The sequence below is a fragment of the Seriola lalandi genome, unplaced genomic scaffold (assembly GCF_002814215.2).
Source record: "Seriola lalandi dorsalis isolate HSWRI2012SDOR001 ecotype SW California unplaced genomic scaffold, Sedor1 jcf7180002054660, whole genome shotgun sequence".
NCBI lineage: Eukaryota > Metazoa > Chordata > Actinopteri > Carangiformes > Carangidae > Seriola > Seriola lalandi.
Window position 1 is genome coordinate 960484 of NW_019525213.1, and position 26260 is coordinate 986743.

A 26260-nucleotide genomic window follows, 5' to 3' on the forward strand; every position below is an offset into this window, starting at 1 on the left:
GTTTTTTTGTTTTTTTTTTTAAAGAAAGTATCATGGTGTAAATTTCAACGAGCAACGTTTGGAGTTTATCCTATAGAAATTGATATAAACCATCAAACACAGTCTGCTTGGTGTTTTGCATGTGTTTGTTCGGCCGCACAGAGGAAGTTGCGCGTAATCAAAGCCTTTAAAAACCCAGTTGAGTGCCCGCCCCCAGCTGCGGCCATTCAACTACATTTAAATTCAACGAGAGGAACATGAGATGTGCCGCCTGCACCAAACACGGTGAGGAAAGACAAAACCTGTAATGATTCGTGATGACTCAGTCTGCAGGTTGTGTCAAGCTGATTTGAGCTGATCAGGTTAAAGATGGAGATGTTGTCCTGCAGCGCACCTGAAAAGTGTTCAGCTTAAATCAATGGCAGTGGGATATTTTTGTTTCATTGCATTTCTGGATTTGCAACTACACTGAACAGTCTCTGCTAATATGATATGACATGAACTGAATCTCAAGATTATTTTATATTATTAAAATATAATTCTCCAAACCAAATCCTTGGATACGATGAGTTGTGTAGACCAGGTGGGCCTGATCAGGAAATGGCAAACAAATTAGCAAATTGGAACAAAAACTATTAACTTTACTAACTAATTTTTTGGACAGGCATTTTTGCTTCAGTTTTACATCTCAAAGTTTTACAAAATGAAGCACTCACATGTTAAAGAAATATGCAACCTTCCATTAGGGGCCATGAGTTGACTTTGTGTAGTTTTAAAGATTTGCAAACACTTGTGTAGATACATGTGTTTTTATCTCACATGTTGCACGTAAATTGAGTTAGAATTCTGGTTCATGTCTGTTTATAAATGTTGGCATGTTCAGCAGGCGGACAGTGGATGGCACCAAATGCCAGTTTAGTGAATCTCATAATATTTGGTTTATGTTGAGGCCTCAGCCGTTGGCTCAGCTCTGTCTCAAGTCTTGGTTTGTGGTATTTATGAGCAAACATGCTGCCAAGTCTTTATCAGTCTACTTGTGTGTGTTCCTCTTTGCAGTGGCAGGTTTCCTGTGTTTGACATGTTCACATGATTCATCAGGTTTCTCCTAGTTTCTTACTGATACACCAGAAGTGATTTTTCAGGCCTGTTTGTTCAGTTATATTAGTTATACAGTTGTGGTCACCTTATCAGGATTTAGATATAAAGAGGCCAGAATGCCGACACAAAAACAGTTAATGGAGCCTGTGGGAATTTGTGATGTCACCAGGAATTTATCTTTCAGAAAAACAAATGCTTAACTCTTTGACAAAGGTTTTCCATAATAACCAAAATCACTTTAAATGGCGGCATAATGTTGGAGCGTCTCTACTTCAACTATGTGAAAACTGTCCATTGTGATTGAACTGATTTAATGCGATTAAAAACAATGTGTTTTTGGAGTATTACCATTAGCCTACAGGCCTGCTAGTAGTGTCTATTTAAGACTCAATAAGTTTACTCATGCCATACAGTACTACTTCAAATTGTGCCACTTTAAGGAAGTTTAGGGTCAGATTGAGTGTATCTTGATGTTTATGGTCCATCCTTTCTGCAGGCTACAGCCAGTCTGAACAAACAACTGTGGATGCACTGAGTTTTATTTAAATCTGATACAATAACACATTTCGCCAGGTACAGCTATGAATTTTTGTTTGCAAAATTCAAAATAATTCGTTTTCAGATATGCCTGTCTCAAGGGAATTAATTCCTTTTGTATGTATATGTATGTTACTGGTATTCTGTCTCCACATTAACAGAGGTCATTTTACAAGACTGTCAAATTGTACAATTATCTGAATAGTACAGCGATAACATTGCATTTCAAAGGTAATGGAGGCTAATAGCAATACCACAGGGATGATGGTATATCAGTACAGATCTAGTGACATTATTAGTCATCATATGGCAGCCATTTTGTTATGAAGCAGCTGGCTACTGGACTGGAAATTCTTGATAATGGCAGTCTAATTTTTTAAGGTTCTTTTAATACAATTCAAATGACAATTTTTCTACAACATTAATTCCTTTTTTTGTTCCATTTTGCAGGTATGTTTGAGTTCTGAGCTTCACAATGTGTTCGATTCCTGGGCTTCCAACACCAGGATCAGAGGTAACTGTTCTCATCACGAGGGTAAACCTAAACCCCAGTTGTGGTCTTGTGGAATTATGGGTTAACGTGGATGATGGACGGAAACATATTTATGAGCAGATGAGAGAGAAAATTCAGATTCCTGAAAGGAAGTTTTATGGATCAGAAGGAAAACCAGGGGACCTTTGTCTGGTCTATGTCAGTGACACCTGGCACAGAGCTCGCATTGTATCCATTCAAAGTGAAACTTATGATGTGTTTCTAATTGACCAAGGACAGCCCCATGTCACCACAAGTGAAACTTTAGCATGGGCCCAGAGTGACAGTTTTCTCTTTCCTCCCGAAATTGAATCTTGTATACTTGCAAATGTCCTCTCCCCTGAGAATAACGTGCCAGAAGAAGCCACAAAATTTTTGAAGTCTCTCCCTGGCCATAAGTTTAAGGGACTGGTTCAACATGTACTGATGCCAGACAGGACTATTCTCCTTGATATAGCGTTTATTTCCAAGCAAATGTGTAAGTTTGGAGTTGCAAAGAAGATCCCAGGGGATGAGTTTAAATGCCTGGTACTGAAATGTCTACATTTACCCAAAGGAGAGGCTCCTGAGGCCCAGGAACAGAATTCGAATGTTAGTTGCCAACTTGAGAAGCACGAACAATACTTTTTCCCAGAACTGTTAATTGACTCCTTTGAAACCGTTAATGTAACAGAGGTAACTGATCCACAGAACATTTTTTGCAAACTTCATATATTTTCCAAGGTATTGAAGATATTATCAGAACAGATCCACCAGTACTATGAAGAGGGCTCCGATTTTGGAGAGGTGCAGCCACAGACCTGCGGAGATCCATGTGCTGCTAAAGGCATGAGCGGCAGATGGCATCGCTCGTTACTAAAGCAAAACATTACGATCGATGATGGTGCTGTTGAAGTCGTGCATGTGGACGAAGGAAAAACTGAATTGGTGCCAGTTGGAGACATCAGACCACTGTATGGGAAATTCCTGAGAATGCCAGTTGTCACCTATCTCTGTTCTCTTGATGGACTACAGGGTAAGGACACAGGCTGGACTATGGACCAGACTGATCACTTAAAATCACTGCTCCTGAACCAGACAGTCGTAGCCAGGTTTGACCACCACAATATACAGGCACGTCAAGATGTCTATGATGTCACACTCTATGCAGCTAATTCTGCGTGCATAAACTATTGTTTTTTAGAGATGGCAGGACTTTTCCCACCCTCTAACACTGAAGACGATTCTAATGTCCTGAAAGAATCCATTCCCTCATCATTTCTCAGTTCACTTGGAGACAAACAATGTATGGATTTACAGAACAAAGTCAATGTAAATGTTGATGATTTACAAGAGCGATCTTTGCCAAGCACCAAAAACCTAGAAGTCAATGGCAGTATGGATGATGGATCCACTTCTGGCGCTGATGCTATTCATCTCAAAGAGCCTTTAGAACATCCATCAACAGGTTTCCCCTCTGAGGTGCACCATGCTTGTGATGATGATGTGTTTACTGTGGGGAGTGGTATCAATGTGAAAGTATCTTGCATTGAAAGTCTTCAGAAGTTTTGGTGCCAATCAACAGAAAATGGTGACTCCCTTAGCCTTCTTATGCAAGACCTGCAAAACCACTATGCAGCTGCCCACCCTCAATCCCTTGTTGAGTCCATCTGTGTCGCCCGTAATCCAGACAATAACATGTGGTACAGAGCAAAGATCATTGCAAGTCACCACTCTCCTGTTGTAGATGTGAGATTCATAGACTATGGTCAAATTCGAAAGGTCCCTCTGCAAGAAGTGCGCCACATTGATCCAGCTTTCTTACGGCTAAATGCGCAGGCTTTTCAGTGTTGTCTGTTCAATCTGAAGAAATCCACTTATCCTACTGCTGTCACTTCGGCTGATGCTGCATTAGCAGAGTTTCAGAAGTTTGTGGATTCAGGTGCTACATCAGGCACTGGGTTGAAATGCGTTGTAAAAGCTATAACGCCCGATGAAGAAGGTCTGCTGCTTAACATGGTAGATATTGAAACACCATCTGACAGTGCATGCAAGCTTCTGGCTCAGAAATGTGCACAGACTGAAGCTCACATGCAAATTCCTCCACAAGTCCCATCAGATGCATACAATTACTCCTCGCACAATATTGAAGTGGGTGGAAAAGAAAAAGTGTGGGTAACCTCTTCAGAGAATGTTGGTCACTTCTACTGCCAACTGGACCGAAATTCTCATTTGTTCGACAAAGTGATAGAAAATGTGAAACAACTAATTGCCCAACCACAGTACCCAGATCACCCACTTGGACTCAATAGCATTTGCTTTGTTAGGTACACTGATAATCAGTGGCACAGAGGTCAAATAGTAGAAATGTCCCCTAAACTTAAAGTGCACTTCGTGGACTATGGTGATACACTTGTAGTGAATGAATCTGATATTCGCCCCTTTCCCACTGAAGGAGGTCTTGCCAGGTCAATTCTTGTGCAGGCGGTTCCACTTGGTATGTCTGATGTCCCAGGAGAAGTGCCACAGGAAGTTAACCAGTGGTTTGCAGATAAAGCCATTGGTCATAGTTTTACCATTTCAGTGGTAGAAAAAGGGGCAAAAGGGAAGCTAATTGTTGAATTGTTTGATGGATCCCTGAATGTAAATGTGAAAATCAGAGAGAGAATATCAAAGATGGTGCAACAAAAGGTAACTACTTTCATTCAGCAGACTGACCAGCAGCTCTCTAACAGCTCAGAATGGGCTGGTGTGCCAAATGAAGACTGTTTAACACAAGAGCTCTTGAAAATGTCAGTATTAACAAAGTTAACGGAGCAAAATAAAGTCCAAAGCAGTGATGGAATGTGTGCTAGAGATGAGCTAACAACGAGTTCACAATCTATATCCAATGTCTCTACACCAGAGATTGAACATGGAAAAACTTTGGATGAAGGAAGACAACCGACTTTGGATGTCATTCTTGAGGAAAAAGAGACTGTGTTGGCTCAGACTTTCATACAAGGTGGTCACAGTGACTCACAAATAACACAACTTTCCCTTCCTCTGTGCTCTGAGGGAAATGTGAATATCTGCATGTACAAGAGGCCTAACATTTCTCAAGACAAGACAGAGGAAGTATACGCATCCTGCATTGTTGGACCACATTACTTTTGGTGTCAGTACAACAATACTGAAAACCTGAACATGGTGTCAATGCTTGCTCAGGAAGCAGGACAGGCACAGAAGAACATGATGTTCACAGAGACTCTTGGTCCTGGAAGTCCATGCCTTGCTCTTTTTTCCAGTGACAATCGGTGGTATCGATCTCAGGCAATTAAGAGAACTGACGATACCCTTCATGTTCTGTTTATTGACTATGGAAATGAAGCTGACGTTGACATCAACAATGTGAGAGAACTGCCTCAGGGTCTGCTGGATAAGGCTCCTCAGGCCTTTTTATGCTCATTGAATGGATTCGATGAATCCAAGGGCACCTGGGATGACCAAGTTTATGACGACTTCTACAATCTACTGGTTGATAAACCACTCAGAGTGACGGTGTTCGACATGGAGGATCATTCAGAAATCACAGTTCCTCAATATGCAGTTCAAATTGAGTGTGAAAATATACTTGTAAATAACGCAATGCAGAAATATTGGAAACCTGTAGCCACAGCACATGTTATGACTAAAAGCCGTCAAATGGAAAACTCACTCCAGGGTGGTCAAACTGAGTTCAACATGACAAACATTAATGTGTCCAAAGGAAATACAAATACTTCCTTGTACAAGAAACCAAAAATATCTAAAAACCAGACGGAGAGTGTATATGCCTCTTGTATTGTGGAACCCAGTTTCTTCTGGTGTCAATACGCCAACACTGAGGATCTCAGCAAACTATCAATGCTTGCTCAGGAAGCAGGACAGGCACAGAAGAACATGATGTTCCCAGAGACTCTTGGTCCTGGAAGTCCATGCCTTGCTCTTTTTTCCAGTGACAATCGGTGGTATCGATCTCAGGTAATTAAGAGAACTGATGATACCCTTCATGTTCTGTTTATTGACTATGGAAACGAATCTGATGTTGACATTAACAATGTGAGAGAACTGCCTCAGGGTCTGCTGGATAATGCTCCTCAGGCCTTTTTATGCTCATTGAATGGATTCGAGGAATCCAAGGGCACCTGGGATGACCAAGTTTATGACGACTTCTACAATCTACTGGTTGATAAACCACTCAGAGTGACGGTGTTCGACATGGAGGATCATTCAGAAATTGCAATTCCTCAATATGCAGTGCAAATTGAGTGTGAAAATGTGCTTGTAAATAAAGCAATGCAGAAATATTGGAAACCTGTAGCCACAAAACATGTTATGAAAGAAAGCCCTCAAACAGAAAACTCACTCCAGGGTGGTCAAAGTGCATCCAACAAAATGCACCTTAATGTTTCCGAAGGAAATGCAAATGCTTCCGTGTACAAGAAACCAAAAATATCTAAAAGCCAGACGGAGAGTGTATATGCCTCTTGTATTGTGGGACCCGGTTTCTTCTGGTGTCAATATGCGAACACTGAAGATCTCAGTAAACTGTCAATGCTTGCTCAGGAAGCAGGACAGGCACAGAAGAACATGATGTTCCCAGAGACTCTTGGTCCTGGAAGTCCATGCCTTGCTCTTTTTTTCAGTGACAATCAGTGGTATCGATCTCAGGTAATTAAGAGAACTGACGATACCCTTCAAGTTCTGTTTATTGACTATGGAAACGAAGCTGACGTTGACATTAACAATGTGAGAGCCCTGCCTCAGGGTCTGCTGGATAAGGCTCCTCAGGCCTTTTTATGCTCATTGAATGGATTTGATGAGTTAAAGGGCACCTGGGATGACCAAGTTTATGACGACTTCTTCAATCTCCTGGTTAATAAACCACTCAGAGTGACAGTGTTCAACATCGAGGATCATTCAGAGTTTGCAGTTTCTCAGTATGCGGTGGAAGTTGAGTGTGAGGGAGTGGTTGTGAATACACTGATGGAGAAATACTGGAAAGAACTGGACACAGATCATGCCATGGCAGAAATGGAATCAGGTCAGGAGACTATACTTTATATAAATTAAAATATTCCTGTTTCGATTTATTAGGTTTTCAATAAATATCATATCCAATGGTTTATTTAATGCCATTTCATCTTTCACCTTTTAGTAGACCAGGATGAAACCAGGACCGTGGATGTGAGAGAGAGTGTTGGGGTTTAAAATAATGAAAAGGCCATCAAATTAATGGTAGGATTTGACTTTTTAACTTGTTTTTCTCATCCAACAAAGACAGTGGTAAATTTAATAAATGTCATGAGGATTATCCTGTGATTTTTTTAACATTGGCAAACAACTGATGGTTGAATTATTATTAAGACATGTAATTTCATGCAGCCACAATTTGATCTACTCTTTGTGTTTTCTTTCAGCTCCCAACCCAACAAATGCTTGAGGGGAACCCAGTTTTGATAGAGCATTCTTGAGTGGTGTGACCTGACAAAATATTTCTGTCTTGTTTGTGAACTTTTAGTCTTATTCTACTGAATGAAATGGAACTTGGCATGTAGTCAATTTTTCAATAAACACACTTGAATGGATAAATAAGGGAGTGAAATTTTTAAATGGATTTTACACATATGAACAAGCTGTTTTCCAGGCTATGCTAGAAGGGAATAACAGGCTTTCACCCTTCAGCATTAACTATGCTAACATAAAGTCACTTTTGTTAATTCAGGTTGAGATGAAAGTGATCAAATGTGGTTATTTACTCTTAGGAATGCACTAAAGTACCAACTTAAGAGAAAAAAGTGTCTTCACTGAGTGTTTGCAATAACATATATATTTCAGATTTTATATATACATATGCAGTACCAGTCAAAAGTTTGGACACACTTTCCCTTCTCCATTCAACTTTTGACTAGTACTGTATACATAATTTCATCTGATTTTATATATACATTATTTAGTTTGACAAATCTTTAAAGACTTTTAAGACTGAGTGATATTTTCATGGGGACACAGCTGTTCATTTTTAAGAGAGGGGATGTAGATTTTTACGACGTTGCTAAATTACGATACACTCGGTCTATGCTAATGGTTACCTACCTTTAATTCTCGCAAACCTTTTAAAACCTAACCTCATTCTCTCTCCACCGTATGAAATACGTTTTTTTTTTTCTAAGCCTATTTGCTCGTTAAGTTCATTCTAAGTGTTTCTTGTACTTACAACAGACAAACCCAGGTTTTTATCTCGAGCTACAGCAGGTGGCAGCATTACCGTTTCCAGGTTCTGGGAAGGACTTGGTGCCATGTTGCGTTGGTCAACTGTTGCTAGGCAACCTTTCTAACGAAATGACCGAGTTGCACCAAGCTGCAGCAGCAGGCGATTTTGACCAAGTTGAGGAGATTCTGAGACAAAATAAATGCAATCCCAACCAGAGAGACATCGACTGGAGCTACAAGACACCTCTTCACTGGGCAGCGGCTAAAGGTAGTTGTGGATCAATAGAAATTTACCACACACCTGCACACCGTTAGTTTCAAGTTACACCTGTCACCCTTCAAATAGGCTACTGCTGTTTACAGCCGTCAAAGGATCTTCAAAACACCTTGGTCAGTTTCACATATCTTCCTCCTTTAGGGATTTTGTCTGACATTTATTGTGGTTAGCTCCATCAAATTATGTCTTTTGTGATGTCAGTTATTCTTCAGACGTGGGTAAAACAGGTTTTAAATTTTAGAATAAATAATTAAAAAGTGATTAACATGGTTTTGGCTATCAGCTATCAGACTTTTGAGACAACTTCCCAGTTTTAATATTTGTAGTGACTTCCTGGGTTTTCATTTTTAGGTTTTGCCAGCACCACCAAAAACAAAAGAATGTTAATTTAATTGTGACCAAATCTTGTACAACAGACAGGCTATATTTTAGTTTTGTCTACCAACAAGACAAAATCCAAAGATATTGCATTTGCAATGAAAAAGAACAGCTGTTTTTGCTTGATAAATGACAAAAACAGTTATCAAAAATGTTGCCTTTAAATTTTTTAATAGATTAATTGTTTCAACTTGAATACCACTTTGTTTACGTTTGGGTAACTAATCATACTGCCCTTTTTGTTTCATTATTGTTGCTTCCTCCCCAGGGATATTCTTATTCCTTCTATTTTGTTTTAGTTGTATTTTCTATCACAGTGAATAAGAATGTGTTCTTAACAGACTAGATTATAAATATCACAAGGTTATTAAATGCATGTGTCAGATCACACTGTGATGCCTTTTCCACAGGACATACAGAAACGGTCAGGATCCTGATTGAGCATGGAGCTAGGCCGTGTCTGAGGACGGAGCACGGATGGACTCCTGCCCACTTTGCTGCAGAGTCTGGTCAGCTGGCCGTGCTGCGGCTGCTCCACTCCCTCCATGCTCCTGTAGACAAGGAGGACTGCTGTGGAGACAAACCAGCGCGGATAGCCGAAATATATGGACACCAGGACTGCGTTCAATTCCTTAAGAAGTATGAAATGATGCCTAGATTTTGTTATTTTATTCTGTGAATCACGCTTCCTTGATTTTCACACTTATGTCAAACTTTTATTGAACTTTTCTTTTAATTACAAAGGGTTTCTTTCAAACACACAGACCAGTAAATGTATGTAGTAATAACTTTAAACATCAGTTAAGTGAGTAAATTGTTTTTTGTATGTTGCAGAGCAGAGATTGAGTGCCAGTCCTTACGCAAGATGGCAACCCAAAAAGGGATTTTAATGGAGGACACAGATGAGGAGTGGGCAGAACAGGGCAAAGAAAAGGAAGAAAACAGGACCTCTCAAAGCAACATTCAGGTGTAGGCTTAACTCACCTTACACAACATTATACTAGTGTAAACAAGAGTTACATCCATGTAGCCTCTCAGGTAGAGTTTTGCTGTGGATTTCCAGTGCAATAAAAAATTAAGTAATATACAGTATTGCTTAAATCACATCTGATATTAATATCTGGGTATTATAAAGCAACAAAAGATGCAGCTTGGAAATTAACAAACATTACAGTATCATACAGTGGATTTAAACTTGTATCACAGGCAATAAACCAAAATAAACAACAAAACTAAAATAGTATAGTATAGTCACATCAAAGAGTAAATGTAGCTTAGTATGCTATTATTTGTGGTTTTATGTGCACAATGTAGTTTGTTGTGATTTGAGTACACATACAACACAGACAATTTTCACTTCTTCCGTATGGAGTCTAACTTTGTGGAGGTGTCACTGATGGATGCTCTCACCTGCCAAGCAAAGGGGAAGGATGAATAAAATGAATAAACAGTCACTGTGGTGTTTTACATATGAGTAAAACTAGTCGTAGTGCACTTACAGTTTTCTTGAAATGACTCAGCAGTGTGTCACGGATCTGTCAAAATTGGATTAAAACATTTTTAATGATGTTGTACTATTAGTTGTTGATAACATTTCTTATTACACAGTAAACATTTTTGAAAAAAGTAGAAGAAAATCAAACTTGTGATGATATGTTGTAATATGGATACACATCCAGATTTTGATGTAAATGCCTGATAGTGACGGAAAAAAATAATATTCTTTCCCAAACATTTGGAGATGTTTTAAAACTGACCACAATTCCCCCAAAATGTCTTCAATCTAAACTAGGAGGAAATGTTTAGCATTTTTCACCCTGTAAATAAACTTTTAAAGGAATAGTTCAGTGATTTGGGAAATACACTTATTTGCCTTCTCACCAAGAGTTAGATGAGAAGATCGATACGACTCGCATATGTGTTCATTAAATATGAAGCTGAAGCTAGCAGCTAAGCTCAGCTGGTTAGCTGATTAGCTTAGCTTAGCATAAAGACTAGAAAAATAGGGTGAAACAACAAGCTTGGTGCTGGTGCAACGATTTGTTTTCCTTGGCAAATGCAAAACCAATATAAAGTATCTATATTTTTGTAATGCCTACATGTACAAAACAGTTGAGCAAGAATTTAAAAACCTGCTCCACTTACAAGATTGTCATTATTATGCATGTTTTGTTGTCATGTATTATGCACCCCACAGTTACATATGGACAGTCAGTTGCAGAAGCTTCAATTAAGTACAGACATCCTCTATAACGATCATTTTATAAGCACAGACTTGGCAGAAACTGAAAGTCTGCTCCCTCTCAGCACCGTTTATGTTGACAAGACATCAGCCTGATATCTGCAGACAGCTGTTAGCTAGTGTTAGCTTAGCCGCCAGGCAGGGATACACTGAATAAAACACACTGTCTTTTATCAGTCTATTCCCGCCTGTCCCCAGCTACCCGTCCTGTGTCCCAAACTGCAGCAGCTCTGCATATCAACTATAATTACTCATTTCACAGTACTTTTTAACTTAAAATAACCTTTTTCTTTAATTTTGTAATAGCTTGATTTCTTTTTTTTTTTTTTACATCATAACTGAACCATTAACAGCGAGGAACCACTTCCTACACATAATATTTAGCACAGATGTACATCTTTACTAAGAAAAGGCGATCTCAGATTTTAAGAAATGTTATTGGCTCATTTAAATAAATATCATGAATCAGTTTTTTTCAAGTCCTAGTCAGAGATACAATAGACTTTCAATTACAAAATTCAGTGAATCACTCAATTTCTGAATTTTGATGTAATTGTAAAAAGGTGAGTCTAGAAAAAAGCCTGCTTTAAATATTCTAAATATTTTCTACTGGACTACTACAAAGTAATAGAGTATGAAACAACATAATTAATCCAAATGCATGTATCGACATAATACTTTAGGTTGGCATTTTAAAACTGTATTACCAGTTTGTCCCCCAGGCATGTGGTCAACAAAATGAAAAGCCCCTGCGAATGAAATGACAGAGGTTACTGAGCAAGAAATACCTTTACTGATTCAAATAATTAATTGAAGATTATATTGACCGTACCTGGAATGCGTTCATTAGGGTGAAGGCATAATTGACTGCAAGCGCTATGTATCCAGATGAGAGATCAAGCAGCATTACACCAAATCCAAAAATCCAAGTGACACCGAAGATTGGAGTCAGAAGAATAACTGTCCTCATGACAGTTTTGGCGGCTGTTTTTTCTTTATCATTACATATTGCTCTGTTCGGAGATTGATCCAAAAGCTTCATGATTACCACCAGCATGGCGAACACATTGATGAAAATAATTATACCAATTGGAATGAGAAATGTATGGATGGACCCATTTAAAAGTCCGATATAAACCAGCCAACAGGTCTCAGTGGAGAAGTATTTGCCTTTAGCACCGTTGTTGGTAAGAAATGTGATAGTAACAATAAGAAAAGGGCATGCATAGCCCAGGATTAACGAGAACTTCAGGTAGTTTTTCTTGCTCACCTTGTGAAACATGAAAACTGTTTGATGAAGAAGCGTGCAGCTCAGACACAACATCCAAAAGAACATGGACAAGTAACAGAAATGCTTCAACACCACAACAGTCTTACACCAAATTTCTGAAAGAGCTTCCGGTTTATAAGATGCTAAAAAACAGCAATCTCCAACTAGCAAACATAGAGAAATGTTTACGTGGGCAATGTGGCGTAAATATAAAGCGTTTGATTTAACTACACCATTCCAGACGATCACTTGTATCGCAAGACTAATAATTAGAGACATGACAGATACAGACAGCCCGACCAAGGTTATCTCATTAATCCCAGGAATCTCCAACGGCTCCTTAGACATTAAAATAGCAAATGAGGACAAATGTTTGCAAATGCAGACTCCCTCCTTATCAGAACCCTGCCATTCGCATCCCTCATCTGACCACTGTCTGTTGGTGTTGTCCCACGAGACACACTGCATCCTAACATGGCGACGCCTCTGCCTGATCAATGTGAAGTTAATTTCAACCGTAACTTCATTCTGTATTATGTTTTCAACAGTTGCTGACACAACAATGCTGTTGATCTCAGTCTTCTCATCTTTGTGGGGCAAATAATTCTGCAGTTGTTGGAATCCAGCTGTTTTTACACTGCCATTGGCTGAACCACCAAGATCGACTGTTACGTTGAACACAGTGTTTCTACATTTCAATCCCTGTTCCTTCTTGCACTTGTCTACCTCTATATTTTTTTTTTTGCTGCTGCCTGTTATATCTGTAATCTCAATTAATTGTTCAACAGAACTCAGATACGTCTCTGCCACTGAAGAATTGCCTTTGTTGTTTTTTCCTGTCCAAGAGTTTTCAAGAGACTTGTCCAGCAAATTGCTGGATGAGTCCAGAAGGTCCTGAAAAGAAAGAAGCTTGTTTTAATCGCAGTTGATTTAAGTACATGTCTGCTAATAGTTAGAAAAAGCCTTTCTCCTTGTATTAAAAAGAAAAGAATAAGATGAGTTCCAAAGGTACCTGGGAAATATACTATATATACTATCTGACAGTATTTATACTGAATTTACACAAAACAACCATTATTGGAAGCTTGTGATTCTTAACACCTGTGGTTAGTGGCAGCAAATACATTGCATTTCCTGTGGCCTATGATAAAAGCCGCCATGTTATTCACCATATTAGCACTTTTAATGTGAAACAGCAGTAACAGGAAATATTTGATTCGCATTATAAATAACTTAAAGCAGGTCTGTCAGTGTGCAAAGCAAGTGAAGAGTAAACAGTGAGGCTGTTTACAGATAAAAGATCATTTTATGCTGATGCACAGAACATGCCTAGTTTCCTGTGAATCCCTTGTGCACATGAAGGCAATTTGAACCCAGCATGGGAATGGTAAACTCCACCATTAACAATGAACACTACTATATAGCTGACATTGTTTAATGTAGATAGACTGAATGGCGATTGCAGAACAAATATCTACCATAAATAGTATCATGAAAATCTTAAGGGTTAGCTTTAAAATGAAAAATGTAAGTACTGGTAATTCCCTTTTCAGTTTAACCCCAATAATAACATTCAATAAAGATAATCAAAGATTCTGTAATACTTACATCAACCGTTGATTTATTGTCTATGTTGGTTAGCTTTTCACTCAAGGTCATGAGTACATCAACTGATGTTTTCATATTGGCGAAAGTGTTGATAGTGTTTGTTCTATTAGTGATGTTGTCGAGGCGGGAAAATACTATTGCAGCATTTTCTTCTACTGAGCCGAGTCCAATGTTAACAATCTGTAACAACAATGATGGTTTATGGGTGATGATTCATTCTCAGCAACCACCAAGGATTTAATCAAATAAAAACTTGATCATTCTGTCTGTAAAAAATATAATCTCTCTGCCCTGTAATATGTTTCTGTAATATCATGTTTTTAACTTAATTTCAACTTCATTTATGAAAATTAGACTTACAGTTGCACTTTGGAACACACTATTCACTTCCGGGTTCACACACTCTGATTCTTCCTCTCTCCATGTAGCGCTGAAAAGTTAATTAATCAACAGAAATTGAATTTTCAAAAACAAAAAAAGAAGAAGAAATGCCCAAACTTCATTCGTTTCAGCTCAGTTTAAATTTTAGACAAAACAAGCATTTGTGTTAGGCATTGGTTTTATTATTATTGGACAATATACCAAAAGTCTAATGGATCAATTTGAAAAATAATTGTCCAATTATTTACTAATAGAAATAATGATTAGTTGCAGCCTTACTTTTTATTGCATTCCCTTCGTCTTTGTCCAACTGCATCCTTGCATTGTAACACTGCTGTAAATCCAGCTTTGGTAACTTTCCAATCACCTTGAGCTTCACAGAATTTATCATGATCTGTTTTGAAGAAGAAAAGTACGGGCTTGATTAATCATTTCTTACTGTAAGCGAAAACAATTTGTGTAAAGTTAACTCTAGGATAGGAAGAAGTTACTCTGTAATGAAGTATGTGAAGATCACTGAGGCATAAAATATTTAATATATCACACAAATTTTTGCTGTGTTGGAAACCACTACACTCGCCGCTAGAACAATATGCCCTACATCAGTGGTTCCCCGCTTCATGGGGATAGGTTCATTCATGACCTTTAAAAACATGTTCTGACATCGTATCTGCAGAAATTATCTCAAAGAAATGGTTCCAACATCTTGTGGACACCATGCCGTGAAGAACTGAGACTGTTTAGACGGCAAAAGGAGGAACCACCCATTTGTATGGTTTTCCCAATAAAGTGCTCGATGAGTATAGTCTATAGTTTTGAAACATATACATTATATATAGCTGTTTTAAAGGTTCAGTAAATGAGATTTTAAACACTATAGCAGCAAAGAACTGTTTTCTGTGTAAAGATATATTGTAGCAGGAGAAAGTAACACTCCCTTTAAAAGGTGTTGTAATGAAAAGTGAAGCCAACACGAAAGTAAAGTGAGATTTCAGTTACTTATGAATCATGAACTTATTAAAAACAAGCACTGTGGGATTTTTAGCTAAAAGTTATGTTATATTTCATTTTAATTCCATTGTGGGATTATTTGAGAGCAATTTATAGAACATAAAATTCACACTGAGAAGTTGGACACCCAAATAAAATTGCAAAAACTGTAACATAATCAATATTTCTAAACAATATCTGTATTATTGAGTGATGTTGGACAAAGCCATTCTCTTCTGACAATGTTTGAACTAATGTGAAAACATACCGCTTATGATATGGATTTTAACCCGAAGCATCTCTCGTTTGATTGCGCCTGTTCCGAAATTTGCACGTTACTTGTGGAATCTGGTTTGATGCCTTGCAGGCAACAAATGTCTCAGCTTCATAAACAAAAGTTCCTTCAGAAGAATCTGCAATGACCACATATGCATGTCATGTATTTTCAATAACAGGTTTGCTCAAGGATTTATTACACGAATGGGCAACGGATATGAACACAAGAAAATATACTTACTGCGACGTCCTTTTGAAGTTATGCTAGCATCGTTATTCTTTTCCCATGTCACATCGTAAGGTTCATCGCTTTTCGTTATCTCACATGTGGCTTTTACTTGCACATAATCCTTTTTTACACAGAATGGAAATTCTGGAACCGTGGTGATGACAATGTTTGGCAGGAGGGAAACACTCAGTACAGCAGTGGCACGGTGAGCCACGGTGCACGATCCTGAACTTTGATGATAGGTACATCTGTACTCTCCTAAGGAAAAACATAAAAAGGGATTAAAGTCAATGTGTTTATGAGTTAGACTCATGTTTTAACCTGAGTCATGCCATACAATTATAGTTATCATATCACATCCTTAAAAGGGTAATAGTATATGGCTGTTAAAGATATTTTTTTAACGTAATGGTAACCTGAGTTTTGTCTGTTGCACATTTTCTTAGGTTGGTAAGTATACAGTCGCTGAAACAAGCGTACCTGCCCAGATGTCTGTTATGTTTTTGAGAGTGAGGCTGGTTTGGCGTGCCTCTGATTTCACCTCTGATTCTGTGCCATTATTTATGACATTGATTTTTTCATGGTTTTTCAGCTGCCACACTGGCTGGTTGTTCAGCAATGACGCTGATTTGCATGTGAGCTGGTGCTTGGAGTTGTACTCCACAGGGTTCTCTGGCATCTCTAAATGGACAACACCTGTGAGAAATAAGAGATGAATCAGTATAAAAAACATAAATGAGCAACATCCAGAAGGTATGATGCGTGTCCGTCTGTGAGCCAAAGTCTATAAATTCACTTAAATTTGTGCTCCCCAAAGCATAGAAAGAAGTCATTATAGAAACTCAATGGTAACGTGTTGTTTTATAGGTCTATGAATTACCAGGAGTGACCATGAGAGTGACCAACATAATTTCTGTTGAAGCTTTTAGATGTTATTTTCCAAGGCTGTGGGAACCACAAAAGAAATGTTATTTCCTTCTATGTTGTATTAGAACAGCAGCTTAAGCTTCAGATGCCGAAATCTCAAACCTTCATCAATCTTCATCAGTGAAATATGATTTCATCCATAGCACTTTAAGGACTTCTTGTCTTTATAGAAATTCAACTCTAACCCTAACCCTTCAAAATCTTTAGACATGAGGTGTTTATTGAACCTTTTGACACAATCAAAAAATTAATAATAAACATGCTAATTACAAATATTGATCAATTTTTTTTATCAGTTCAATAATTAATTTACTTACTTTATTTTGTTAAAGTGTACTTCACTGCTGTATATTTCTATATATAATAATATATACCATACATCACTATCCCTCTTTGTTTGGGAATATGAGGAAAGTGCACTTCTGGTGTAATTTATTTTTCTGCACAAATATTTGCACTAAAGCACATACAACTTATTGTAAAAGTATTGGAGCAATTCAAGTTTTGATCTGATGGTGGCACAAGAATAAAAATCAGGACTTCACCAAAGATATTATGATTCATCCTGTGAGAAACTTAAATGATTTTACCAAATTTTTTACCAATCCATGTAGAATATGCTAAAATATTTCAGTGGATAATTAAAAAATCTGGCCTGCTGGTGGTGCCCCGATCAACATTGTCAACATTGTACTGAGGAAGACTAAAATTAGATTAAAAAAATTATTAAAGAGAATTATGTGTTTAAGACTAGATTTAACCAGGTTTAAAATAAATTCTAACAGGTGCATCTCACTCTCTGTAAAATATAATTACCTGTCGTTTCCAGATTTAGGGAGGCTGACAGAAAACCGGCCAGGCTTTGTGATTTCGTAATCAGATCTTGTGGCTCGATGCCCAAAACAATGGTCATTTCAAAATCTACGATGATGCTTCCGATGCTTAAGTGAGGGAAAAAAAAGGTTGATTTCAGTCACATATTGAAAACAGACCCCAGTAAATATAATAGCAATTATTTTATTTGTAAGAAAATCAAATACCTGTATTTGATAATTTTTAAGACATCAAATCCCTTCAAAGTGCTGTACACTTTTTTCATCTGAAAGTCACCAACTCATTCACTTAATAACTTTTCACAAATCAGTATATTGCTGGAAAATGAAAATCAAGTAAAATTAAGTAATGAGATGTTTATTCATGAATACTTGTTTTTACCTCTTCTAACAAGTTGCTAGTACAATTCTTAAACGTGTCAGTGGTTTCTTCTGCCAGACAATCTTGATAAAACGTTCCGTTCATAGTGACAGATCCTGTCATAGTAACTGGGAAGAAAAAAGATGTCAGTTTTTGGGACACTTATATGCTTGGTGCACTCACAAACAAAATTACTAAAAATACCTGTGGTGTTTGAAACACACATGTGAGCTGAGTTTTGGGAGAAGGTACATTTGTCGTTGCCACAACATTTCTTATCAGATTGACAAACTTTATCACTCCATCTGTGGCCTTTCTCGCATGTGCACTCTTTGTCGGCCGAGACATTCCGACAGGCTGGTTAGAAAAAGAGCACAATAGTTTTACTTGTTTTACTTACTGGGATCAATCAGATCATATTATAATCATACAGTATTTGAAATATTAGAAAAATTGTTTACTTGTTGTCATTTGAGGGTCAACAACTTGCAGGTTTTCGTTAGCCATGAAAGATTTCAGTATCTGAGTTATATTGTCGATTGACGTTTTCTCTATTGTCAGTTTGGCATAATGCATTTGTGTTGAGTTGTCTGAAACATGTCAAACAGACAGACATCAAAAGACACTATATGTGCTCTCAGCTCACTGTTACACTAAAAACAATATGCTCATGTAGACAGTCATATCAGTCAAATCATTTTACCTTTTCCAGTAGCCTGTAAAAGTGAAGAGAAAATCATTAGATTTAATGCTTTAAATTTTAATCTGTAAGGTGTAGTCCTATGTTACCGACTAACCTGATGGATGTTTAGTCCCATGATACACAAAAATATAAAGGGCCACATCCTGGTTCTGCAAATAATAAATAACATAAGGTCATTTGAATTGGAAAATATCATGACCCAGCTAGCTGAAAAAGGGAAGCAACACAAACCCAGGTGTAGTTGGTTAAGCAAATTTATTATGCAGTCAAGAGGGTTGATAGTAAGGTAAAGGTAAAGGTGGCCGAAATTGCTTCAAAGAAAATACATACAGTAGGACTAAGAGGGTTAATAGTAAACAAAAGCCAAACAAGGTCAGAGGGTAGCTAACTAAAGGAGGGGAACGGGGCAAAATGGGCGCCGCTTAACTCAACAAACAAAACATAACGAGAAGAGGACTCACCCTCGAAGGGAAAAACTCAACCTTAAAACAACCACAGAGAGCAGCACCCCTGGTCCTAATGATAGTGTAGTTTTATGCGGATATGAGGATATAAGTGTTGATATACAGTATTTGTCAGCACTTGCAACTTTTTTTTCACTGAGTATTGACAATTATTTTACTGTGTATTTACATCTGTCACATAATATCTGTTTATACAGCAGCCTCCACTTATGGGTGCCCACATAATAAATAAACACTTATATCTGCTTACAAAAACATTGTAGTGTTTTATAAACCATCCAATGTTTATATACTTTTTGTATATATTGTGAGCATGTTGGCACAAATTGTATGTGCACCTTGAATAAATTGTGGTACACAAATGCAGATAGTTACTGTATTTTTCAGTTTCAAGAATTGAAATTAAAATGATTTACTTCTATTGACAGCTATCCTGATCATATCAGATTAAGTGGCCTGTTAGATTACAGTTATCATATGACTGCACTGAATTCCTGAGATGAAAAATCGAAAAACACAAAAAGGAATATGGCATTCAGAGTAGTTCATGAGTACATTACCAAACGTTACAAAAAGGTTTGTTGTGACAGTGAAACTTGCTACTCTTTAAAACAGCTGGAACATCAGTTGTTACGAACTACTTTCCAATGCTGCGTTTTTCATTCTAAGGGATAGCATGACATTTCATAATACACATATTTTGTAGGAAAACACTAGATATACATTGATGAAAGATAATATAGAAAAACATAGAAAGAGCAGCTAACCTGTTTTGCTCGATTTGTATCAGTGAATCATCACAGCAGCGTCTCACGATGGTAGGACTCGTCTGCGTGTCCACTAATGTGAGCAGCACACTGATGGAGCTGTTGCTGCAGCTGCTTAAAAGGAAAAAAACCACCAGGTCAAAGTCAGTTTCCGGGACACTAGAGTAGTTATATGACAATCAGTAGCTGGTTGAGTTACTGCACACATGCAAAATTTAAATGGCTCTTATGTATGACTAATTTGACTTTCAAAAATGGAGAATACATGCTGTTTGTGTTAGAAAACTGTTTAGGAGTGGCTTAGGCTATAAAAACAAAGGCGCAACAAGGTCTAAATCCATGTTTCCATTTTGAAAATACACGTATGAAACTGTGCAGAACCAAAGCCTCGGCTGTATTTGGTTGGTACATTCAGTGAAAGGACTAAACTGCACTGGATGACTGTTATCCAGTGTATCTGAGATTTGTTATGGCAGCTTTGGCGTAACACACTTTCAGCCCTGACCTTCAGAAAGGTCAAATTTCATGATGTTTACAGGAGACAGAGTGAGAAGAGAATTGCAATTTGACTTTAATTTTCATATCAGTGACTTGTGACGACAGCTGGACTCGATTTCTATCACTTAAGACAAGTAATGTAATTCAGCTGCTTACTGCTTAATCAGAAACAGACAGACGTACAGGACAACGTTCAAGTTCCTCTTTTCATGTGGTCTCGAATAAATGATTGTAAATATATGTTGGAATTTAAGCTGAAGAGTACAAAGAAGGACGAATGTTGCTTTTATACCCTTTGTATGAACATTTAATACTAAAATTAATTTCTGCTTATTATTTTTAGCAACACTCTGGAGCCAGACTGAAATATCTAAACAACTATTTGATGGATTAACATGAAATTTAGTACAAAGATTCATGGTTCCTGGAGGATGAACCCTAATGACTGGTGATAGTCTGACTTTTCCTCCAGCAAAAGCAGCAGGTAAATGTTTTATCACTTATCACGTGAAATAGCTCAACAGGCATTAGAAAGATAGGCACAAACCATTTTACAGATTCATGGTTCCCAGAGGACGAAGCCTAAACGACTTTTCCTCTAGCGCCACCATGAGGTTGCCATTTTTCGGGTTTGGGTGATATGTCTCAACAACTACTGGATAGACTGCAAAGAAATTGATATAGCCTCGTTATGTCGAAGTGCAACCTCCCAGAGCTGCTAATTCCAGCTAACATTTCTTTTGATAAGCTCAAACATGAAGGAAAGCACCTCTGCAGAAATAAGGATGAAAGTTTAGGTCCTGGATGTTTGCTGTATGTTGCAGCTACAGAACATGAGTAAGTCCTGTAGGATGATGGTCAAGCTTCCTGAGAGAAAAACTCAACATATCTACACTACACTGATGCAAATTTCCTGCTGGACTAAACAACAGAAGCATATTCAAGAATATTTGATTATTTAAATAAGGGGATTTCATGTGGGTTGCCTTTGAAAACATTTTTCATTAGAGTAATAATAAACATTTATTTTTCAGGACTCAACTTATAACTTGCCTCACCATAGAGAAGTCAGTATGAAGTTATAACTACAGTTAATGGTGTATTTTAGATGCGAGTATCTAGACTGGTAGTGTATAGTTCTTTCTTAATGGTGTGTGTAAACGTCGGGTCACACGAAGTACTGACACCTACAGAAACACATGCAAAGGCAAAACAACAGTGCACAAAGACATTTATATGGTCTGTAATTACAGACTTTTATGTTGTGATTATAAACTTGAATGATCATACAACCCCTGAGTTTAGGACTCTGATGCGAGCAGAGTACAGAGGAGCTTTGTGAAGCCGGACTATTAATAAACCTGGAGTGCAAAACTCTGAGGAACAGATCTGTTTAGTTAATATGCAGCAGATAGAAGTCCAAATTTATGCACACTGTAGGAAACTTATCAAACTTTATCAAACGTGAATGAGATACTTATTTCAGGTTCATGGAAGTTACTTTGAGTAACTTTGCTCTAAAACTACTGATGTAACCAGAACAGTCACAAATGTAATATTGAGTTGAAGTAAAACCAGCTGACCCAGTCATCATCATTTCATCATTTAGCTCTTATAGCAAATACTAAATAAGCAAATGCAAATAAATGTCTTTTTATGCACATATATCTTAATAAGGTGCTGTATTTACATGTGACATTTACAAAACATTAATTAATATTAATTTGTTGTGCAAGAAAGATCGTTGTTCATTCTTGATCTTGGAAACTGTAGTTTTACAAAATAAATAAAAATCTTAACTAAAGATCCTATTAGTAGTTTTAACTTTTTAAATCAAACTATGACAATTCTGTTTATTTTCCAATTGTAGAAAAACAAGAGGACCAAACATTGAAAAGAGTTAACTACAAAATCTTTAATCCTTTTTAGAAAAGGGTTTTTTTTCTGTTTCAGCTGCATTACAGCCAAAATTCAGTCATACGACCTTAAAAAGTGATGCACTGTCCTCTCACATCGGTATGACACAGGACCATTCATACAGCTGCAGCAGCACTAAACAATAGTCAAGTATATACAGAGATAAATATCAGTATGAAACCTTTTCAGTTGCTCAGTGGACACAGATAGCAGTGTAGTGCAGTATTTCTTACATGCAAGGACCAGACTGAATGTGAATCAGTGATCATGTACCGGAAGTTGACAGAAACTGTATATAAATCAAACATGTGACTATCTGTAAAACTTACAGGCTCAGCTGTACTTGTGTTTTCTAGAAGACATGAAGATGCTACCAGATTTAAAAAAAGAACCTCCAGTGTTTAGCTTTGACCTCGCTGCAGCATTTAACAGGGCGAACTTGAATTACAGCCTTCATCACAAAGCAAAGTCAACAGTAGACAAGTATATTCTTTGTCCAAGTGTTTTGTCTAAAGGCGTTTTAACCGTTTTCCATCCTGACATAAGAGACTGCGATGTCACACAGCTGTTTCACGCTCCACAAAAGGTGTGTGAAAATCAGGAAGAAAGCTCTCCGTCTCTTCCTGTGACGGTCCGTCCTCTTGTTGGAAGGCCGACCCATTCCTTTCTTTGTGTTGTGGAGGCTGAGATGAGAGCTGTAACAATAATTTAAAAAAAACAAAACAAAGACAGACATATTAAATAACTAATTGCATCAACTATTCATAACCGGGACTTCAACACAAGAGTGATATAATCTTTCTGTGGTGGTCTTTTCATGCAGACCACTGCAGATAAGTTTATGGTAGGAAATATTGAAGTGTCCATCATGTCACTTACTGTCTGTCCCAGAGGAGTCACACAACAGAGCTTCTTTTTGAGGCGTTCAGGCAGAAAATGAAGCAGTTTGCCCAACAAGGGGTAGACTGTGCCTGGTGTCACATCCTCCTCTTTCATAGGGCCTAAATAGAAAACATATACATTTAAACATTTTACAGTTGGACTAAATCTGATTGTAAAGAAAGGTTCTTCATGTGTCTGCATGTGTACATGTAAGAACTTGCCTACCTGTGAGAAAGCTGATGATCAGGCCGATTAAAATGACTGTGAAGCAGTTAAATGCACTGTACCACATGTAAGACAATGAATAAAACCTCTTCAGTCCAGACGGTCGGCTAAAGAACAAGGAGACATGATTAACTCGTGAAATGAGTAACACAGTAAAAACGAAACAGACGGTTCTGTGTGATTTATACCTCATAGTGACATTGCTGAGTGCAGTGTGAATGGCAGCAGTTGTGTTGTCTGACAGCAGCATGACCCTGCAGTCAGGTACAGGCGGTCTCGTGCCGGTGTTGCTACGAGTGAGGATGCTGCCGATGCCAACCCAGAAAGACACAGCCAGACCGGCACCCAGACCTGCCACTGCGCCCTGGAAACAACAGACGAAAATGTAAACTAAAACAACCGGTGGTTCTAGCCAGATGTTATGAAACCACTGGAGAAGAAGAGAGCACAGCCAGATGATGTAATTAAAAATGCACCAGCCGAACCTCAAATGGACAAAAATGACATGGAACGTGATGGAAATATGGCATTTATGTTTGTTTATGTTCATTTGAGGAACACTACAGTCTCCTGTTTGGGCCACACAGATCGGATGTTTTCATCTCTTCAATGGATGTTTAAATTATATTCATTCATGTACTTCGTGACATGTTCAGTAAGTTTGTTGCCATCGACCCTTGTGGCATTTTGCATTTGTCCACACATCAATTTTTTCCACCAATTCTGCTCTAAAAAAAACTGCAATGTTTACTTAATTTAACTTTTTTTCCAGAAATTTACCCCAATAACTCCAATGTGCATAAAAACAGGTGGATGGAAACATTTAAATGAACTGACCCTCACTACACATTTTTGTGAGGGCTGCTAGCTGCCACTCCTACTTGTTATTTCTACCCACACGACTCTGGCACAGGCAGCAGCTCGAACGCAGATACAGGACTGCAGGGCAAGTTACAGTCATCGCTGTATTACATGATTTCAATGAACAATTTTGCAGAAGCAGCAAAGAGACGGACTTTTTAACATTTGGATCCATGTATGAACCCAGCCCATAACTTGTGGTGAGGGATCTCAAGTAGACATTGACACACTGCTGTAAGAAGTATTGGCCATGGTTTGTTATATGGAATTGTTATTAGGTGTTTTGATTCCATTTTATGATTAAATTATTGAGAAGGTAATAATTTATATCATTATCATTTTGACCAAAGTAAGCATCTCAGTAATATAGGATTATACTTTTCATTGTCCTGACAGATCTCATGATGTCGTCCAACTTACAGTGGAGTTGGCCCAGGGGAAGAACATGCCGAGGGAAAACAGGCCGAGGACAGGACCACCAACCATCCCGAAGATTTTCAAAGCCACCTGGAGTTCAAACATAATATTATAATCAGTGCAGATTTATGTTGGTTATTATTTGATCACACAACCTGTGAGCTTACCTGCAGAACCGAATCACCCATTAGGTGAGTGAGGTAGGCCATGGCCAGACACAGCAGCCCGTAGGACATAGCTTATTGAGGAGACACAAGACACAAAACATTTGAACAAACACGTCGTTTATCACGCAGCTCTGTGTAATGCTGCTTTCCCCAAACATAAAGCTTCAGAGAGCTCACCTAAAGCTTTGGACAGCAGGGTCGCTCTGGCCTCTGTCATGGCGGGAAAATGCGGTTTGATGAGGTCCTCCATTGTCACAGTGGCCAAAGAGTTGAAGGCGGAGGAGATGGTGCTGCACAATACATTAAGTAACAATCAATGAATTAAAATCATTATTCATCTTCTCAACTAACTACTAAATCAACACAGTATTTGAGAGTTGAAGATTTATGATGGATTATACACTGAGTTGGCAGTTCATGAAAGTTATGAAGTTTGGTTTTTTTTTAAACTGTTAAAGTGTTGAATCCACTGTATGATCATTTTGGAGGCTGTAGTCTGTGGTGCTGTTGTTTTAGGCTGCATTGGTTTCTGCTAGGTGTGTCTAATAAAGTTAAACACATGTAAAAATTGTTTTTAAAAGTGAGTCTCAAAATATTCAGTGACAAAATGTGTTTTAATAGAATTCTGAATAACAAACCTTTTATTTAGGGTCAAACCATATCACTGACCTCTATGACTTCATCGGGGTCAAGGGTCAACACCTGAAATGTGAAGAGTTCCCTAAGGTGTTTTGACCAGTAAATAGATCATTGTACAAAGAAGAGTCAGCGCTATCGATAAGTTGACTGACGGTGAGATACACCGCATGTGCAAGCCTCACTTGTGGACGCCGTGGTTGTGGTTTGACTGACAGGGTTCATGTTCAGTTGAATTAGGGGAAAAAAATTAAATAAAAAATAGACTGAGACAGGGGAGCGTTCCATACCTGAGAGCTGCACTGAATAAACAAGCCACAAACAGTCCAGGCAGTCCTGGAAGATCCTGCAGCATATCCATCACAAAGTATATCACCATCTGTCGAAAATACATTTCCCGGGAACCTTCAGTTTGGTTTGCAAAGGTGCATTAGTCACCCCAAATGAAATACAAATCTGACAACCGCTAACAGCATACCACACTTGCATAATGAGCCTATTGTGCCTGGAGGAATTTAAAGGAAATATGCAAATACTCGCGGTGCTGTAGATTTGCTGTTAGGTCTGCATGTCCTGGAGGCTTTTTTTATAT

General features: G+C 38.0%; 4 protein-coding genes across 5 annotated transcripts in view; 2 read left to right on the top strand and 2 right to left on the bottom strand.

The window, feature by feature from the left end:
- Positions 1-21: 21 nt before the first annotated feature.
- tdrd6b (tudor domain containing 6b) lies at positions 22-7741 on the top strand. 2 transcript variants are annotated; one of them, XM_087177906.1, is made up of 4 exons: positions 22-264; positions 2065-7190; positions 7305-7384; positions 7567-7741. In XM_087177906.1, the coding sequence occupies exons 2-3, from the start codon at positions 2090-2092 to the stop codon at positions 7355-7357; spliced, it is 5154 nt and encodes a 1717-aa protein (XP_087034032.1). In that variant the 5' UTR covers positions 22-264; positions 2065-2089; the 3' UTR covers positions 7358-7384; positions 7567-7741. The 2 variants fall into 2 exon arrangements, with proteins under 2 accessions (XP_087034032.1, XP_087034033.1); XM_087177907.1 differs by having other exon boundaries at positions 7308-7384.
- A 747-nt stretch (positions 7742-8488) lies between these two features.
- On the top strand, positions 8489-9987 carry ankrd66 (ankyrin repeat domain 66). Its single transcript, XM_023421018.2, has 3 exons — positions 8489-8627; positions 9425-9653; positions 9849-9987. The coding sequence occupies exons 1-3, from the start codon at positions 8489-8491 to the stop codon at positions 9985-9987; spliced, it is 507 nt and encodes a 168-aa protein (XP_023276786.2).
- On the bottom strand, positions 9669-22311 carry adgrf3a (adhesion G protein-coupled receptor F3a). The gene is given in 19 exon segments (XM_023420994.2): positions 9669-10424; positions 10514-10549; positions 11964-12005; positions 12089-13420; positions 14135-14314; positions 14495-14564; positions 14795-14909; positions 15774-15795; positions 15797-15918; positions 16029-16268; positions 16491-16706; positions 17754-17878; positions 17978-18036; positions 18153-18259; positions 18336-18488; positions 18593-18721; positions 18835-18847; positions 18929-18983; positions 20066-22311. Coding segments are annotated over 18 exon segments (3066 nt in total). The 5' UTR covers positions 18977-18983; positions 20066-22311; the 3' UTR covers positions 9669-10367.
- A 147-nt stretch (positions 22312-22458) lies between these two features.
- Positions 22459-26260, bottom strand: part of LOC111665895 (sodium-dependent multivitamin transporter-like) — an 8602-nt gene continuing 4800 nt past the window's right edge. Inside the window, exons 8-15 of the mRNA XM_087177889.1 lie at positions 25959-26100; positions 25210-25322; positions 25033-25103; positions 24869-24955; positions 23776-23951; positions 23588-23694; positions 23360-23481; positions 22459-23175 (exon numbers count right to left, since the gene is read on the bottom strand). Of these exons, the coding sequence (XP_087034015.1) occupies positions 23038-23175; positions 23360-23481; positions 23588-23694; positions 23776-23951; positions 24869-24955; positions 25033-25103; positions 25210-25322; positions 25959-26100 (956 nt within the window). The 3' untranslated portion in view covers positions 22459-23037. The remainder of the gene's footprint in view (positions 23176-23359; positions 23482-23587; positions 23695-23775; positions 23952-24868; positions 24956-25032; positions 25104-25209; positions 25323-25958; positions 26101-26260) is intronic.

Excerpts from the sequence above, each read along its gene's own strand:
- tdrd6b (XM_087177906.1), top strand. The coding sequence starts at position 2,090 with ATGTGTTCGATTCCTGGGCTTCCAACACCAGGATCAGAGGTAACTGTT. Across the intron at positions 7,191-7,304 it reads CATGGCAGAAATGGAATCAG|TAGACCAGGATGAAACCAGG; the intron begins GTCAGGAGACTA and ends TTCACCTTTTAG.
- ankrd66 (XM_023421018.2), top strand. The coding sequence starts at position 8,489 with ATGACCGAGTTGCACCAAGCTGCAGCAGCAGGCGATTTTGACCAAGTT. Across the intron at positions 8,628-9,424 it reads TCACTGGGCAGCGGCTAAAG|GACATACAGAAACGGTCAGG; the intron begins GTAGTTGTGGAT and ends CCTTTTCCACAG. Across the intron at positions 9,654-9,848 it reads TGCGTTCAATTCCTTAAGAA|AGCAGAGATTGAGTGCCAGT; the intron begins GTATGAAATGAT and ends TGTATGTTGCAG.